Genomic DNA, 14,999 nt, shown 5'->3' with positions numbered 1-14,999 from the left:
ACTAACTGTGGCAAGATTCTGAAGTGTGCATGGGTTGCTAGTGGGTGGGATGCACAAGAAAAGAAACCTAAAAGCCTTACATCCTTTTTTTATTTACACTCATCGCTGCTGTCATGGCACTGTGTTGTTATTCTGACGTTAGGTGGCGATGACAAATCTCAACCTGTGTCCATTCACATATTGCGTCTAAAATCAGGTTAAAAAGCATGAGTGAGTGGTTTCATTCACCATTTTCAATGTTATTTGCGCTCGCACTTCCCTGCCGTCTCTCGTAATTAGGCGAACATCAACCGGTTTCTCAGAGGATGACAAACGGACAAACCATTGCAGCAGTGCTGATACATGTTTTATTTATGGAGGATATTTAAAAGCACTTAAGTGTTTGGGTGTTCTGTGTTTTTCTGAGGTAATTTGTCTGCCATTATAACTGAAATGTGAATATTCCATACAAAGTGTGAAGCAGATTGTTTAATTTTACTTACATGAATCGCAGCATACATGGGACATTCTGGAAAGTTACAATGTTTTCAAATAGGTGCGCCTGGAAAATATGAGCACATCACATCCACGCCATTTGCACACCATGTGCGCGTCGCTCCCTATTTGCATACACAAGCCGTGCGCTTAGATTGGAAATAACCCTTAGCTTATTGGCATTCCTTCCAAGTCGTGCACTCAACAGACACATTTTAATAAACGATAGTGCTTCATAAACTATTTTTTAATTGTTTTTGACAATAGAGTTTGGTCAATAAATACTGATACCATTTTATCGGCCCAGCCCTAATAGCAACACCATGGTAACCACCTACAACAGCCCAGTATCATGGGAGCTACTACTACCAGCAAGATTCTAAAGTGTGCATCTAATGGGCACTTTACAATCACATGACGCCACACCAGAGAATTTAGGAATGGGAGTGAAGCGATGCAACTGACATGAATAGCAACCTGCTAAAATGACTTCAATACAACTTTGTTGTATTAGTGGAGGAGGGGCAGGACCATCCTGTACCACATACTGTAACTCACCACCACTACAACAACTTAAAAAAGGCAACCGATTGAAAATGCAACCTGTCTAAAATGAGTATATTATGTGTTTTATGAGGAGGGAGTGGCTAGGTGGAGACATAGAAAACGGGCATGACTAGTTTAGTTGAAGATCTTGTTTTAGGGTCTTGAATAGATCCTGAGGTTTCATCTGCCCTGACCAGCTTGAAATTATCACCCAAAGACAAAGGAAGAGTCGTTGAGACCCTGCCCGTAGCATTTGCATCACTTTGGCTCAGCCCGTGCTCAGGGAGCAAGAGGTTTTAATGTCACACCCTAGCTAGAGTTTTGAATGAAATGAGCTAATAAAAAAAAAATAATAATAATATAACTTTTCAGTTTTTATATATATATATATTATTGTTAATTTGGATTATATAAATTTATATTCCCACGGTGGTCTTAAAAAGCCAGGTCAAAGTGACCCGATATAATGAATTGGATAAAATAACGACAATAATGGACTATTTAGAAATAGGAAAACAATATGTTATCAGCACATGGAGATACATGATATAACTCAGGATATTGTGAACAAAGCCACAATGAGTGGCTCATCCACCATAATATAACTGTAAAAAAACCATTGTCGTGCCAACTTTGTACTACAAACAAAAGCTTGCAATGGTTTCCCCGTCTCCGAGCTCTTCTGATTGGTCCACTGCTATTGGACTGGACAGTGATGACCTGAGCTGCATGTGAAAGTTGAAAGATCTTCAGACAGCATCTAAAAAATCATGTGCGTGGAGCTTCAAAAGATGTGAGCAAAAAACAAATGTAAAGTAGCACGTTGGAAACATGCATTCTGTGTGAACGGCCCCTGATCCTTTACTTCCTACTTATAATTTGTCTACAGGTCCAGTTGGATTAGGACCGCAAGGGCCTTCAGGTCCCCCGGGGCCTCAGGGTCCGCATGGAAGATGTAACCCCAGCGACTGCTTCCACCCTTACGGTAGACGGGACGGCTAGAAACTGACACACCCTCATCAATGCTGATTAGATCCAGCGAAGCAGCTCATCTACAATCCTTATAAAAACAAGCGTAGGATCCCTCCTGGAGGAGAAGAAACAAGCAAACCTCATCCCCGCAGAGCAGCCATTACCGCTGATGTCATTTCATCATTTCTCTCTGCTTCATTTCCCATATTTGTGACCAATGCATTTACTCGTGTTTTGCGGATATGACATGAGAATTTAAATGCCATCAATACACTAATCACAAGCGACTCAGGCGGTGCGGTCAATGCAATGCAGGTGAAATGAGAATTTTATTTACATTCGCTTCTTTTCTTCAAGCTGACGTGAAGTAGAGTTTTAATTCAATCGTGACGCCGCTATGCAATCTAATGTAGAAAAGCTTGTGTAAATACCAGACATTTGAATTGCTTTTCAGACATTTACTATTACAAATATTTAAAAAGCAATGTACTTTCCAGCCATTTCGGGAAGAACATCGCTCATGAAGGGAGTAAGTTATTGTCATATTTATCAGCTGCACTGATGATGCATATATAATGGAGCACTCATATAACCTCTGAGACCACTAGTACAATTATTCATCTTTCTATTTAAATATTATACATTTCAAGATTCAGATGAAATGTATAATTAATAAAGTGAAACTATGAAATAATTTTAAATATAAGTCATTTATATTTGTGTGCATTATTTATTTATATTTTAATATAATCATTATTTCTCTAACCACAATAACTGAAAAATTTGAAATTAATCTTAAAGGGTCACGAACCACACACCAGGAGTGTTGAGTGGCAAAAGAGGGAAGGGTTTGCATGAAAAGGGGAGCTTCATTATGCGCGCGTGCTGATTTTCACAGCGGCAACACAAATACAGATGCAGGGGAGAAAGACAGTGACTATGTTAACATGGACATCAGTAATTGAATTATTTGTCTTAATCTGATTAAGACAATAATATGATGGTGTTTCCATGAGTTGCTTTTTGAATGTTCCTTTCATCATCGCGTTTTACATGTTAAAGCACATCATTTGATTAAAATCATTGCATCATTGCCACGCTATCCACATTTCCTCCAGAGTTTATGTAATTTCGGGTGTTTCATTCTTAATTTGTCAACTTTAACTGCAGTTTGGCACTTTCACTTTCATTCACAAACATTTCATGCATGCCTCCCGTGACAAACAAGATATTGGATGCGAGGAACTGCTGGAAGAGTGTTGTTTTAATGGAATTTTTGATACCGCACGGCGAATAGGAGGAAAAAAATACTCTGCATTTCTTGATGCAGAGACTCGGTAGGTGCAAATAATAATGGCAAACAACCGTGTGTGTATAAACTATACTGTCACAAAATGCGGCAAAAATCATACACGACCCGTGTCTCCAAATAGTTCTTCTTCCACTTGTTTTAATTATGATTGGCAACACATGGCGCCTCTCTACCGCCTGAACACTATAACAGGTAAAAACAGTCTTCGAAGCTATCATGCATATTAAAGAAGTTCATTCACAATAGAGCGTGCTGATTGGTTTGAACCAAGTCTTTCTCATGAATTAATGATGAAAACTTAAAGACGTCACGTTGTATCAGTCGGTACAGACAGCCAATCTCCACGCTGGATTTTACACAAGTATCTCATCGCCGTGATGCAGCTTCAAATTTTATGTTCAAAACGGAAGAACGAATTTGCTCGAAATAACACAAAAACAACCAATTTTCCGATTTTTTTTGTGAAATGTATGTGTCCTAATAGTGTTTTTAGCAATGTGGGACACATATATGATTGTCGACATCTCAATAAATGTGTTTTGGTGTTTCGTGACCCTTTAATATCTCTCTTTTTTTATCTAAAGGTTGTTTATTTTAGTGTTTAAAATGAATGAGAATTTCCGTAATTTAAATGTAGTCTCAGACTTTTATGTAAATGTTTGACCAAATACAGCAAATAGTAATAATTGAAATAATAATAATAGCGACGTTGCTGTGGTGCTGGTGAGGTCAAAACTGCTCATGACATTAATAAGCTTTAATTGTTTACAGGTAAATAAAGCGATGTTCCTTTATTCAGACTGTATGAACACCTCTATAATGGTGTGGTATGTATATTTTGTTCTCTACTAGGTTTGATTTTCCAAAAAAAAAGTTTTAAAAAAAGATGTGAATTGCTTTTTTATTTGCATATTTATCTTTGGCTTAGTATGGAAAGCATCCTTCCATGTTACTTGAATATTTTTTTATAAGACAACATATTTGTCAATATCATATTCACAAATGGTAAACCGTTTTAACATCAAATCTTACATTTCATGGGCAGCAGCGTGTCTTAAGACCATGTTTCTGTGGAATTCAGGTCTTTATTTATTGTAGTCCGGATTTACGTTTAATTTATTGTGTTTATATCTTGAGATTTTACTGTACAAGTCATTGAATCGTTTGACTTCAGCCATCTGCCTCTCTGTTGGGAAGATGAATGGTTCTGGAGTGGTGGATGGAGCACAGTTTTGTGATGTTTTGCATTTTGGTTTGTGCTGCTTTCTTCTCCTCTGAGTCTTCCTGTTCTTTTTTGTACACTGGGGTCAAATATGTAGACGTTTGGTGTCTTACACTTGCCAAGTTTGCATTTATTACAATTTTAATTCTGTTGACATGGTGTCTGTGTATTGCAGAGCTTTTACAAACGGCAAAACACATCCATATTGAACAGATGCTTTCTTGAGTGTTGCTTTCTTGTTATCAAGAGAAAAGAGCGCAGCATATATTTAAATATGAATCTAAATTTTGCTTTGTTGGAGCAGTGTTGGATGTAATTAGTCACCAAGTAACTGGTTAATCTAATTAAATTACTTTTCTGCTGAAAAAATGAGGTAAGGGATTACTTTTTATATTTATTGTAGATAATTTAATTTGTTACTTGCTTAAATACTATACAGAAGTTTAACCCTTTCATATAAACAAATTCAGAGAAGCAGAGTCATTGTTTTTTTTTTTTTGTTATAAAAATGTTTTGCTGAATGATAATATTTTTCAACTAAAAAAGACTACATTTATCAAGACAATTGCATATGCTTAAAAAATGAATTGAGAAATTAGTCAACGAAAATATAAGGTGTAAATTCAGAGAACCATGGGACATGTATATTTTTTTTGGTCAGACATTTTGCATAATAATTTGATTTCTGAATTAATAAGAGAAGATTTATCAGACAATTGTACATGCTTAAGAAACATTTACATGTTTTAGAAAATGAATGTAATATGCTGTCATCACTTTGAAATGTTTTGGGTTTTGATATACAGCAGTGGAAATAAGTATTGAACACATCATGTGTTTTTCCTGGGAATAATGTTTTTTAAAGGAACTGTTGACATGGAATTAAACCAGATTTGGGTTAAAACCCAAACAATACAAACATTTTTTTTTTTACAGACTTCAACAGAGTGTAAAAATCTTGGGTGTCGTCTATCAAATCTGATCTTTATTTTGTATTTTCTATTGGATTCCATTCAGGTGATTGGCTGAGTCGTACTACAGCTTGATTTTCTTTCTCTCAAAGCTTTTGAGTTACCTTGGCTGTGTGTGTTTTGGATCATTGTCTCGCTGAAATGTCCACCCTGGTTTCATCTACATCATCCTGCTAATGTAGATGTTAGACAGAAACAGCTAATATTAATTTGCAATGAGGAAGGGCAGGGGGTTGCTGAAGAACTACTGAGAGATTTCAGCTGCTGTCTGGGCTTTCACTGCCTTTCTACACCTCCCTTTCTTCATGTGTTCAATACTTTTCCTTGCATTTTATTACACATAATTTGTAAATAATTAGTTTTGGGTTTTTTTTGCATATATGAATTTCTTTGGTTGTTCCCGGGGAAAATTTCAGGTCAAAGGCACTTTTAGAAATCTGTTTTTTTTTGGGGGTTTTTTTGAGAAAAATTGTGACGGGTTCAATACTTATTTCCCCCACTGTATATTAAAAAATGTTGTTAATGGCAAATGTTAATTTTTGTTTAAAAAACTGTTTGACTCATGTAAAGAATTAAAAGTAAAATTTTTATTGTCTATGTATTCCGATTTGTGTAGATTTTTAGTATTGAGTTAAGTAATTCAATTACTTATTAAGTAACTAAGTTACTTTTCAGACAAAGTAATTAGAAAAATAATTTAAATACATTTTTAATCCTGTAATAAGTTATGAATTACTTTTTTTAAGTAATTTAACCAACACTGCTCTAGACACATCTAGATGTTCATTATTAGTGAATCACTGCAAATGTATTTTCAGCTTTATTCCTTTGAGCAAAATATTATTATTGTATTATTATTGTGAATTTCCCTTTGGGGATTAATAAAGTCAAAGTCTATTAATAATTAGAATTAGAATAATATTAATTAGAATAACATGTGAAAATACTATTTTTGTATTCAGCCTTGATCAGAAGCATTTTAAAAATCACTATTGTTCCAGACTTTTGACCCCCAGTGTGCATTTTTTTCTTTCTCTTTTTTCTTTCTTCCTTCCTCCCTTCCTTCCTTACTTTTGCACATTAGATTAAGTGTGACAAAGCAAACCCTTGTTAGGTTTTTGCTGTTTTATTCTTATTAATTATAAAGTTTTACTGTTTTTTTTATTTTTATATGTACCAGATTACCTCTGCTGAGAGCTGAAATATCGATGGTTTCAGGTCTTAAGACTATTTTGGTGAAAACGATTGTCTAGAATCCTTCCAAGTAAGCATCTCAGAGTTGGCACGACTTCATATTTACCTTTAATTGTAGTTCTGTTACCTTTTTATAATTATTTTTTACATAAATGGGCTATTATTAATGACATGTAGCATGGATAAAATATATTTCTCAAGGGCTAAAACTGTGGACTTACTTGAAGGACAGTCTTAAGACAAAAGCCCACATCTACCTTATATGCACTGCATCACCTGATGGATCATCTGGAGGAGGACTGTTTCAGTGTGGCTCTGTTTTCAATATGACAAATGCTCAATGTGGTCAGATACAGTAGCACACATGCATCGTGTGTCAGTTTATTTGCATTTTCTTTTGTGCTTGGTCTTGTAGATGCATTTAGTTTGCATATTTAAATATCTGTAAATCATTTCAATAAATGTCCTTAATTTAACATGCAGTGTGTGTGTGTGTGTATTATGCAACAGGACAGTTTACCCAAACGATGAAACTTGTCATTAATTACTCACCCTCACATCATTCCAAACACGCAAGACCTTCATTCATCTCGGGACACAATTCTTTTGATGATATCCGAGAGCTCTCTCATACCCCATAGACAATGTCCTGAAATGTTCAAAGTCCAGAAAGGTAAGACCATCGTCAAAACAGTCAATGTCATCAGTGGTTTAAATGTAATTTTATGAAAATACAAACTATGAGAATATTTTTCAGCACAAATAAATGGAACCATTTTATTCATCAACTACTCTTCAGTCTCAGTTCAGGCCACACGTTTCCAAGCACTCGCAAGTGTTGCTACTGACCTTAATCTTCAATGCGGAAGTGCGCTTGTTTTTGCAGTTGTTTTAGAACTTCCGATTCAGCTGCCTGTGGGAGAAATGGAATAATAAATGGCAGAAAACGGTCAAAGTAGATTCGATTTTTTTAGATTGGATTCAACTTTATTGTCATTAGGTTAGGTCTAACCAGTTAGTTAGTTTCGGTCTAACCAGCTGGGCAATAGCAGCAAGTGCAGGATACAGGTATAAGTTATAAAGTGCAGTTATAGAAAAACTATAGTGATATTTACAGATGATTGTACTTTGAACATTATGTACATGTTGTATTAGCTATGAATAGAGATTTACAATAAATGAATATATGTACAGATTGCTATTAATAATTAGAAGTGTGCAGATAAATAAACATAATTACAAATGTGTATGTACAGTGGGTGTGTACATAATTACAAATGTTCATGTGGAGTGGGTATGTACAGTTCAAATAAATGAATCAGTACAATGTAGTGCAATGAATATGTGCAATTTTTAAATGTGCAAATGTTAAATAGTGCAGTGAAAGTAATTGCTCTACAAACAAGTGTTTGCATGATTATACAGACAAAGCAGCATCATATTATAAGAAAATGTCAGTTTGCAACATCAAGCGGCATAACGAGCTGTTTTTAACATCTAAAAATGAATGGAAGTGAATGAGACTGGAAGTCTTGAGCCCAAAAGATTCAAATGGCTGCACCCGCTCGCACACGAAGAATAGGGTGAAAAGGGATGCACTTTTCCACAAAATTGTGCTTTTTAAAGATGCAGTTGCAGAAATAAATTTGAAGTTGCAGATTTAAATAACTACTGTCATAAGGTGCCGTGGCCACCTTTTTCACAAACCCAAAACTAAAACTGAATTGTTTCATAAGCCTTCTTTTGTGTGGAAAAACCAGCAATTGGCTCAGTGGTTGAACAATGGGGAAATGGGGTATATCCACACTGCCTTTAAATTTCAGTCAGCCAGCCCCAGGCCTTCCGGTTAATTGTCATCCCATACAAAAATCACCTTGGTTAAGATCTGATTTCTTTAAAAAAAACAGCAACCTGACTGCCTGGCTGAGATATAATATAAAGTGGGTATCAGACCAAACAAGAAGCACTGCATTATAAATCTGCTTTTCCTCCTCTATTAAAAATAATAATCAACAAATTCAAACTCTTTTTTTTCAAAGAGATGTTGTCTCTAGACCTCATGTAATGACTTTCTGGAATAGCTACGTTAATGATTTGTTATGGCTGAAAATTTGAAAATTACCTCATAAATATTTAATAACAAATAAAGTAAAAGAAATTTCTTTCAAACTCATTTAGAAATATTATCCCAGTAATTACTTTCTTGTAAGCTGGTTTAATTGTGAAATTGATACATGCTGTACGTTTGGTGGTCTACGTACAGAAACATATCATTTGTTTTGGAGTTGCCCATATGTAGTTAATTTTTGGTTTGATTTCTGCTATTTTATTAGAATCAACTTTATACCCAGTTTTAAAATAGTTTAGTCTGTTGGCAAAATTCAGTGTACTCAAAAGCAAGTACAGTGATTGCAAGTCATTATTTGTTATTTTGAAGTCAGAGTTTAAGCTTTATAAAAACTATAATCTGAGAAATAAGAAAGCTGTTAAGTGTATTAATATATGCAAACATTTACATGTTTTTATTTATTTATTTATTTATTTTTGACTGGTTAAATTATGTATTTTTTCACGCCATGTATTTAAAATATGGAAATTAATTTTACCCCAGCAATTTCAATGGAATTTCTGCGCTAGTCCCAATAACATCTCTACCATATGCTTTAAAAACCAAATGGATGTTAAGTCTGTTTAACTGATTATATTTAAATTACGTTACAACATTGATGCTGTAAAAGGAAGCTTATGAAATTGAAAACAGTCACATAAAGCTCTCACCGGAAGTTCATCATTGGCTGAAAAACACTTTTTATTAGCCTACTTTTGGGCGGCATTTGCGTTGTCATTGTGCTGGATTTTTTTAAACCTGGCAACCCTGAAGGTGTGAATCATTTTGCGAAATCGATTCAGTTCGTTTCATGCAGCACTGCAACAAGTGAAACAGTACAAGAAAAAGAAAAACAAAACGCTAAAACGACAATCATCTGAAAAGGGGGAAAAGGCTGTGCTGAATGCAAATACTGGTGTCAAACGTTCTCAAAAATGGCGGCATGGTTGCATTTTTAGACAGGTAACGTTAACATTGGACGATTTGTTGTTAATGGATTTTGTTAGTGGACGTCGTCGTGTCGTTGTTATGAATAAGTTAACAACAGCTATAAATTAAAAATTGAACTGTTTTTCTTTTCAAAGTCACGAGAAAACGGCAACCTCCACTGTATGCTGTCGTCTCACCTGTGAACGAGAGAGGTAATCTGACTTCTTTCACCCTTTCATAGCCGTTTCTTTTAGCGGCCTTTACTCTGTTCTGGTTGGCAGTGTTTTGGAGGCGTGTCTCGGGCTCTGGTTGATCTTCAATTTTTACGTTCGCCATGGTTCAAGTAGCCGGTAGTAAAACACTTCAGCGACGTTACACTGAATTAGGGACAGTATGACCATGTTGGTATAGTTCGTTTCAAATGGTATGCAAAAGCTTAAAACTACTGTTATTGCAAATATGTAAAAGTTAAAATAATAAAATAGCTATAAACAACAGATGTGAAAATGTGAAGTTGGTTAATTAGAAGTGTGATATATTATTTATTACAGTTTGAGAAAAGTAATTTGGTGTCAATGTGTACTATTTATTAATAATAGGAAGTTCAAATGGGACTGGACTGATTATATTTGTGGCTGAATAGGTTATTCCAGAATGGCACCCATGTTTTTGTTTTCAGGAGAATATCCTCCAAAATGTTCTTCCTTCTTTCGTTTCTTTTCTTTTCTTTTCTGTATGAACATCATGAAATAATAAAAAAAGAGCTATAGAAGCTGGTGTGGCATTAAAAACAAACAAAAATGCAAATTGTGATTATGATCTCTTGAGTCCTATTTGAAGCTTCATAAGGTAAATTCTTATCCCAATATTACCATAATTTAACTGCTAAATGTGCATTCAGTTGTTTACATTCATGTTTATTGTTTTATTACAGTGTTAACATCAATGCAATTCTCCCATTTCGTCTTGTGAGCCATGGATTTCAGTTTCCAGTTTTATCACAAAGCTGAACTCATTTTTAAATCATTTTATCATGCAATGCGAGTCCTCTGTTCTTGAGTAATTGCTTAGTGCGATTTTCCAGCATTTTTAAATTAGCATCTACACTGAAAGAGCAATCTGAATGTGTTTGTGCCAACATTTTAACACTGGCATGTAATGAGTTATTAAAGTGAGAAATGAGTGTGAAAAAGAGCTGCGATAAGTGCAGTCAGGCTGTTCAACAAAGAAGTGTTACTTGGTGAGGGGAAAAGCAAAAGAGAGACCGTCCTATATTTATTTTGAATTCATATAAAAACCTTCATATTTATTCAAACTAGTTTCCCTGGGATCTCTGTACAAACTTTGTCATCGAACACCTATGTAAAATAAATAGAAATACCATGAAATGACACATTTGCATTTCTCATGTGTATAAATCATACATCGTTTTCAAACCCACAATAAATCACACCGATGTTCTTTAGCAATGGAGTGAATTTCTTACAAAACCACAATCGAATCATTTACATAGATGTACAGGATATATTGCAGCATGTCTCTATATATTCTCTCTCCTTTTTATTTCAGACAGCAGGTCTTTGGCAGCCATTTCTCGTTGGTTATGAACTTGGAGCACCATCAATATTTCTGTCAGGTTTATCTTTGGCGCACAGAAATTAAAAAGGCCTCAGGTCTGAAGACCGCATTGATGTTTGTTCACTTCCCAGAGCAGTTTAAGGTATGAACTGGGGGGGAGAAAAACATAGAAATGGCTTTCAGGAGAACAATAAGTTCTGTGAAAGTTCATTTGAACTAGTTGACAACATCAGGTGGACAAAAAAAGTCTCTTATTTGTTTGAAACTAGAAAAGTAGACATTTTCTGGACCTTGGAATATGTTGAAATGTTTTAGGCATTACAGCTGTGGTTAAACTATATCTGTAACGGAGTCTCTGAGAGAGTCTTGGGGTCTGGTGTTTAGTTTCCGCCTGGTCCCTTCATGCTAGAGTCTTTGAGGGATTGGTGTGCGGCCCCTGCGCTTAGATTACAGGCTGAAGGATCACAGTAGCCTGGTGGTCCAGCTGAACCAGGTGGTCCAGGAACACCTGGCTGACCTGGAGATCCAGGTGGACCACGTTCTCCATCACGTCCATCTTGACCATATCCTGGTATTCCAGGTTCACCTGCAAGACGACAACTGGTCAGTCATTTTTTTATTGACTATAACTGTATGCTTTTTGGACTGTTCATATGTATTTGACATCAACTTCTTACTTTTGGTTGAAGTCATACAGGTTTTTAATGGCAGATTTTGTTCATTCACATTTTTGTTGCTTTTTAAATGAAAGTATGGGATTATTTTGTGAGGAAAAAAAAATACACAGAATAAAAAAACTTAACATTAAATTTTGTCTTTGAATAGTTTTATATCATGGTTGCAACTTGTAATTTAACGTAAGTAATTTTCTATATTTTATTCAGGAAATTCATCTTATGTGTTTTTTTAAAGATAAATACACATCTTTTACTTATGGTTGTTGAAGTTTACATCAGAATTTCTTGTTTCTTTTTCAGAATTAAAAAATTTAAATAAATCAGTTTAAATCTTGGAATTTTTGGTTTACATTATGCTTTTTTGACTGTCCATATGTATTTGACATACAACCATCATCTTTATCTGGTTGTCATACAGGTTTGATGCTTTTTATGGTTTGAAGTTTTCATTAAATATTTCAAACATTTTTTAGCTTTTTAAATGAAACTACAGGATTATAATGAGAAAGAAAATTGCAAAAAAAATCCCAAACATTTTTAAATAAAAAAACTTTTGGTTCCAGTTTATAATAAATGGTCTTAACTTATATGTACTTGGGGCTGGGTGATTTGGCCTAAAATCTAAATCTTGATTAACTGAACATTTTCGATTCCGATTGCTTTATTTTATTTTTTACCCTCATAGTTCACTGACAGGTTTTGTGCAGTAAATATGCTCACATATTACAAGTGAGAGATTTTTGAATGAAGGGTGCATTAAATATTTAAAGCAAACACACACTATTTACGATCTATGATTATTTATTGAACATCAACGTTAAACAGCTGAAATTAAAACACACATTGCCTTAAACCAAGTCACTTTTTTCTTATAATAAAGTGAAAATAAGCAGTATATTTTCTAAATCAAATAACCTTGTATATGCTGTAAATAATACTTTAAACAGTGCCTTTCTTGCATCTTCTGTAAGCAAATGTTTTCATTTAAAAAATTATTTTAATGTAATGAAAAGTATGCCATATCAAGACATCTCGATTCCGAGCAGCTTCTTCAATTTAGTGCAAAGTAACACAATAGTAACACACAGAGCAGGTCACGTGACTCCACACACGGTGAGGTAAGTAATTGAAAAAAATTGACCTGGAAAATTTGATCGATTATTGGTTCTGAATGTCGATTTATCACCCAGCCCTATATGAACTGAAATTAATCATTTGTTACAGTGTATTTATTGTGTAAATACTTGTATTTACAATGTACTTAAGATTGATTAAATACATGCATGTAATTACCTCTGTACTTAATTTCGTTAATTACAGCTTTGATTACACTGTTGACTTCTTTACACCTTAACCCACCCTTAAACCTACCCATACCACCAAACCTGTACCAAACCCCACCCGTATCCCACCTCAAGAGCACCAGAAGTGCTCAATACATTATGAACACAGTAAGTACACTGTATTTATTTTTTGGAAGTACATAGTAGTTAAGGCCACTTAATATAAAGTGGGACCAAACTTTTTCTTCAAATTTTTATTTTATATCATGGTTGCAACTTGGTTGCCATGGATGTCAATTTGACATAGGTGTGATTATTTTATTCAGTAAATATATCTAATTATTACGGAGATCCGGAAGGGACGTTATGGTGGGCGAAAAAAATGGGTGGATGGAAAAAAAATGGGTAGAGTGATAGGAAAATATTAATTTTTTTAAGTTTTTGCGTTATCTCGCAAAAATGTTTTGCGAAGGAACGCAAAGATGTTTTGCATTCCCTTGCAAAATTGTTGTTTGACAAACACTTCCTGTTCACTTCATACATGTCACCCCTCCCATTTTTGCCAGGATTCTTCCGTATTTTACCATTCAATCTTGCTATCATTAAGTATTTTATTGCGTGTTTTATTTTAAACACAACAAATTTTCACTTAAATGAGCACAAACAGTTACTAATCGAATACTTACATTATAGATCTGTCATACTTAGTGACACCTCTGTTGTCAAACAAAACAAAACGACAGATTCATTTGCTGAGACATTCATAACAGAGGTGTCACTTTAAATGGCGTGTACAGAAGCTGATCTGGGATCAGTTTATCTTATGGAGTGCATCCTTCAGTCAGTGCTTATACAAGCATTTACTGATTCAGAGGTTGCATAATAAGGGCGATGATCGACGCACAGCTTTAATGGAAAAAAAGTGAATGCAGATATTTTTGCTTAATTTCAGCATGCTTTTAAGATTAAAAATATAAGAGAAAAATGGTAAAAAACTTAATGATAGCAGGATAGAATGGTAAAATACAGGAGAATCCCAGTAAAAACGGGAAGGGTGACATGTATGTAGTGAACAGGAAGTGTTTGTAGAACAACAGTTTTGCGAGGGAACGCAAAACAACTTTGCATTCCCTCGTAAAACATATTTGCGAGATAACGCAATACATCTTTACAAGGGAACGCAAAAACTTACAAAAATATATTTCCTATCACTCAGTTTTTTTTCTCCCACCCAGTTTTTCCCCACCATCACGTCCCTTCTGGGTCTCCGTAAATGATCCCTTTTTTGCAACAAAATAATAAAAAGATACATACATATTTTATCTCACATTTTTTAATCAGTTGTTGAGAAGTTTACATCAGAAATTCTCTTTTTTTTCAGAATTTCAGAGTCTCACCGTTTTATTTAATTTTTTTATTATTTGAAATTACATCTCAATTTCGATTTAAACTTTTACATCTCACAGTTTTTCTTCTTTTGCCTCAGACTTTTGAGTTTATCTCAAATTAAAAAATCTTTAGAATTCTGCGCACATCTCATAATTTTGCCTATATCCCATTGGATTGTAAAGGGAATTATTGATTTAGCATATGAGCTTTTCAGAATTGTGAGATTGCACTCACTGTTATCTGCTTTATTATTTTAGTCCTATAGCAGAAACAAGAATCCATTGAATTACATTTTTGAAAAACTCAAATGTATGCCACCAGCACATGGCATTTCAGCAGATCTG

At 34.5% G+C, this 14,999-nt stretch overlaps 2 protein-coding genes across 4 annotated transcripts in view; one reads left to right on the top strand and one right to left on the bottom strand.

Moving 5' to 3' along the window:
* LOC130239871 (collagen alpha-1(XIX) chain) overlaps positions 1 to 7,167 on the top strand; it is a 278,893-nt gene extending 271,726 nt beyond the window's left edge. For all 3 annotated transcript variants that reach the window (XM_056471226.1, XM_056471224.1, XM_056471225.1), the window contains one exon: positions 1,910 to 7,167. In XM_056471226.1, coding sequence (XP_056327201.1) covers positions 1,910 to 2,022 — 113 coding nt within the window. In that variant the 3' untranslated portion in view covers positions 2,023 to 7,167. The remainder of the gene's footprint in view (positions 1 to 1,909) is intronic.
* A 3,802-nt stretch (positions 7,168 to 10,969) lies between these two features.
* The window catches only part of col9a1b (collagen, type IX, alpha 1b), a 40,157-nt gene continuing 36,127 nt past the window's right edge, over positions 10,970 to 14,999 (bottom strand). Inside the window, exon 32 of the mRNA XM_056471344.1 lies at positions 10,970 to 11,892. Within this exon, the coding sequence (XP_056327319.1) occupies positions 11,687 to 11,892 (206 nt within the window). The 3' untranslated portion in view covers positions 10,970 to 11,686. The remainder of the gene's footprint in view (positions 11,893 to 14,999) is intronic.

Source organism: Danio aesculapii, chromosome 13, assembly GCF_903798145.1.
Source record: "Danio aesculapii chromosome 13, fDanAes4.1, whole genome shotgun sequence".
In the NCBI taxonomy this organism is placed as follows: Eukaryota; Metazoa; Chordata; class Actinopteri; order Cypriniformes; family Danionidae; genus Danio; species Danio aesculapii.
This window is presented reverse-complemented; position numbering and strand designations above follow the sequence as displayed.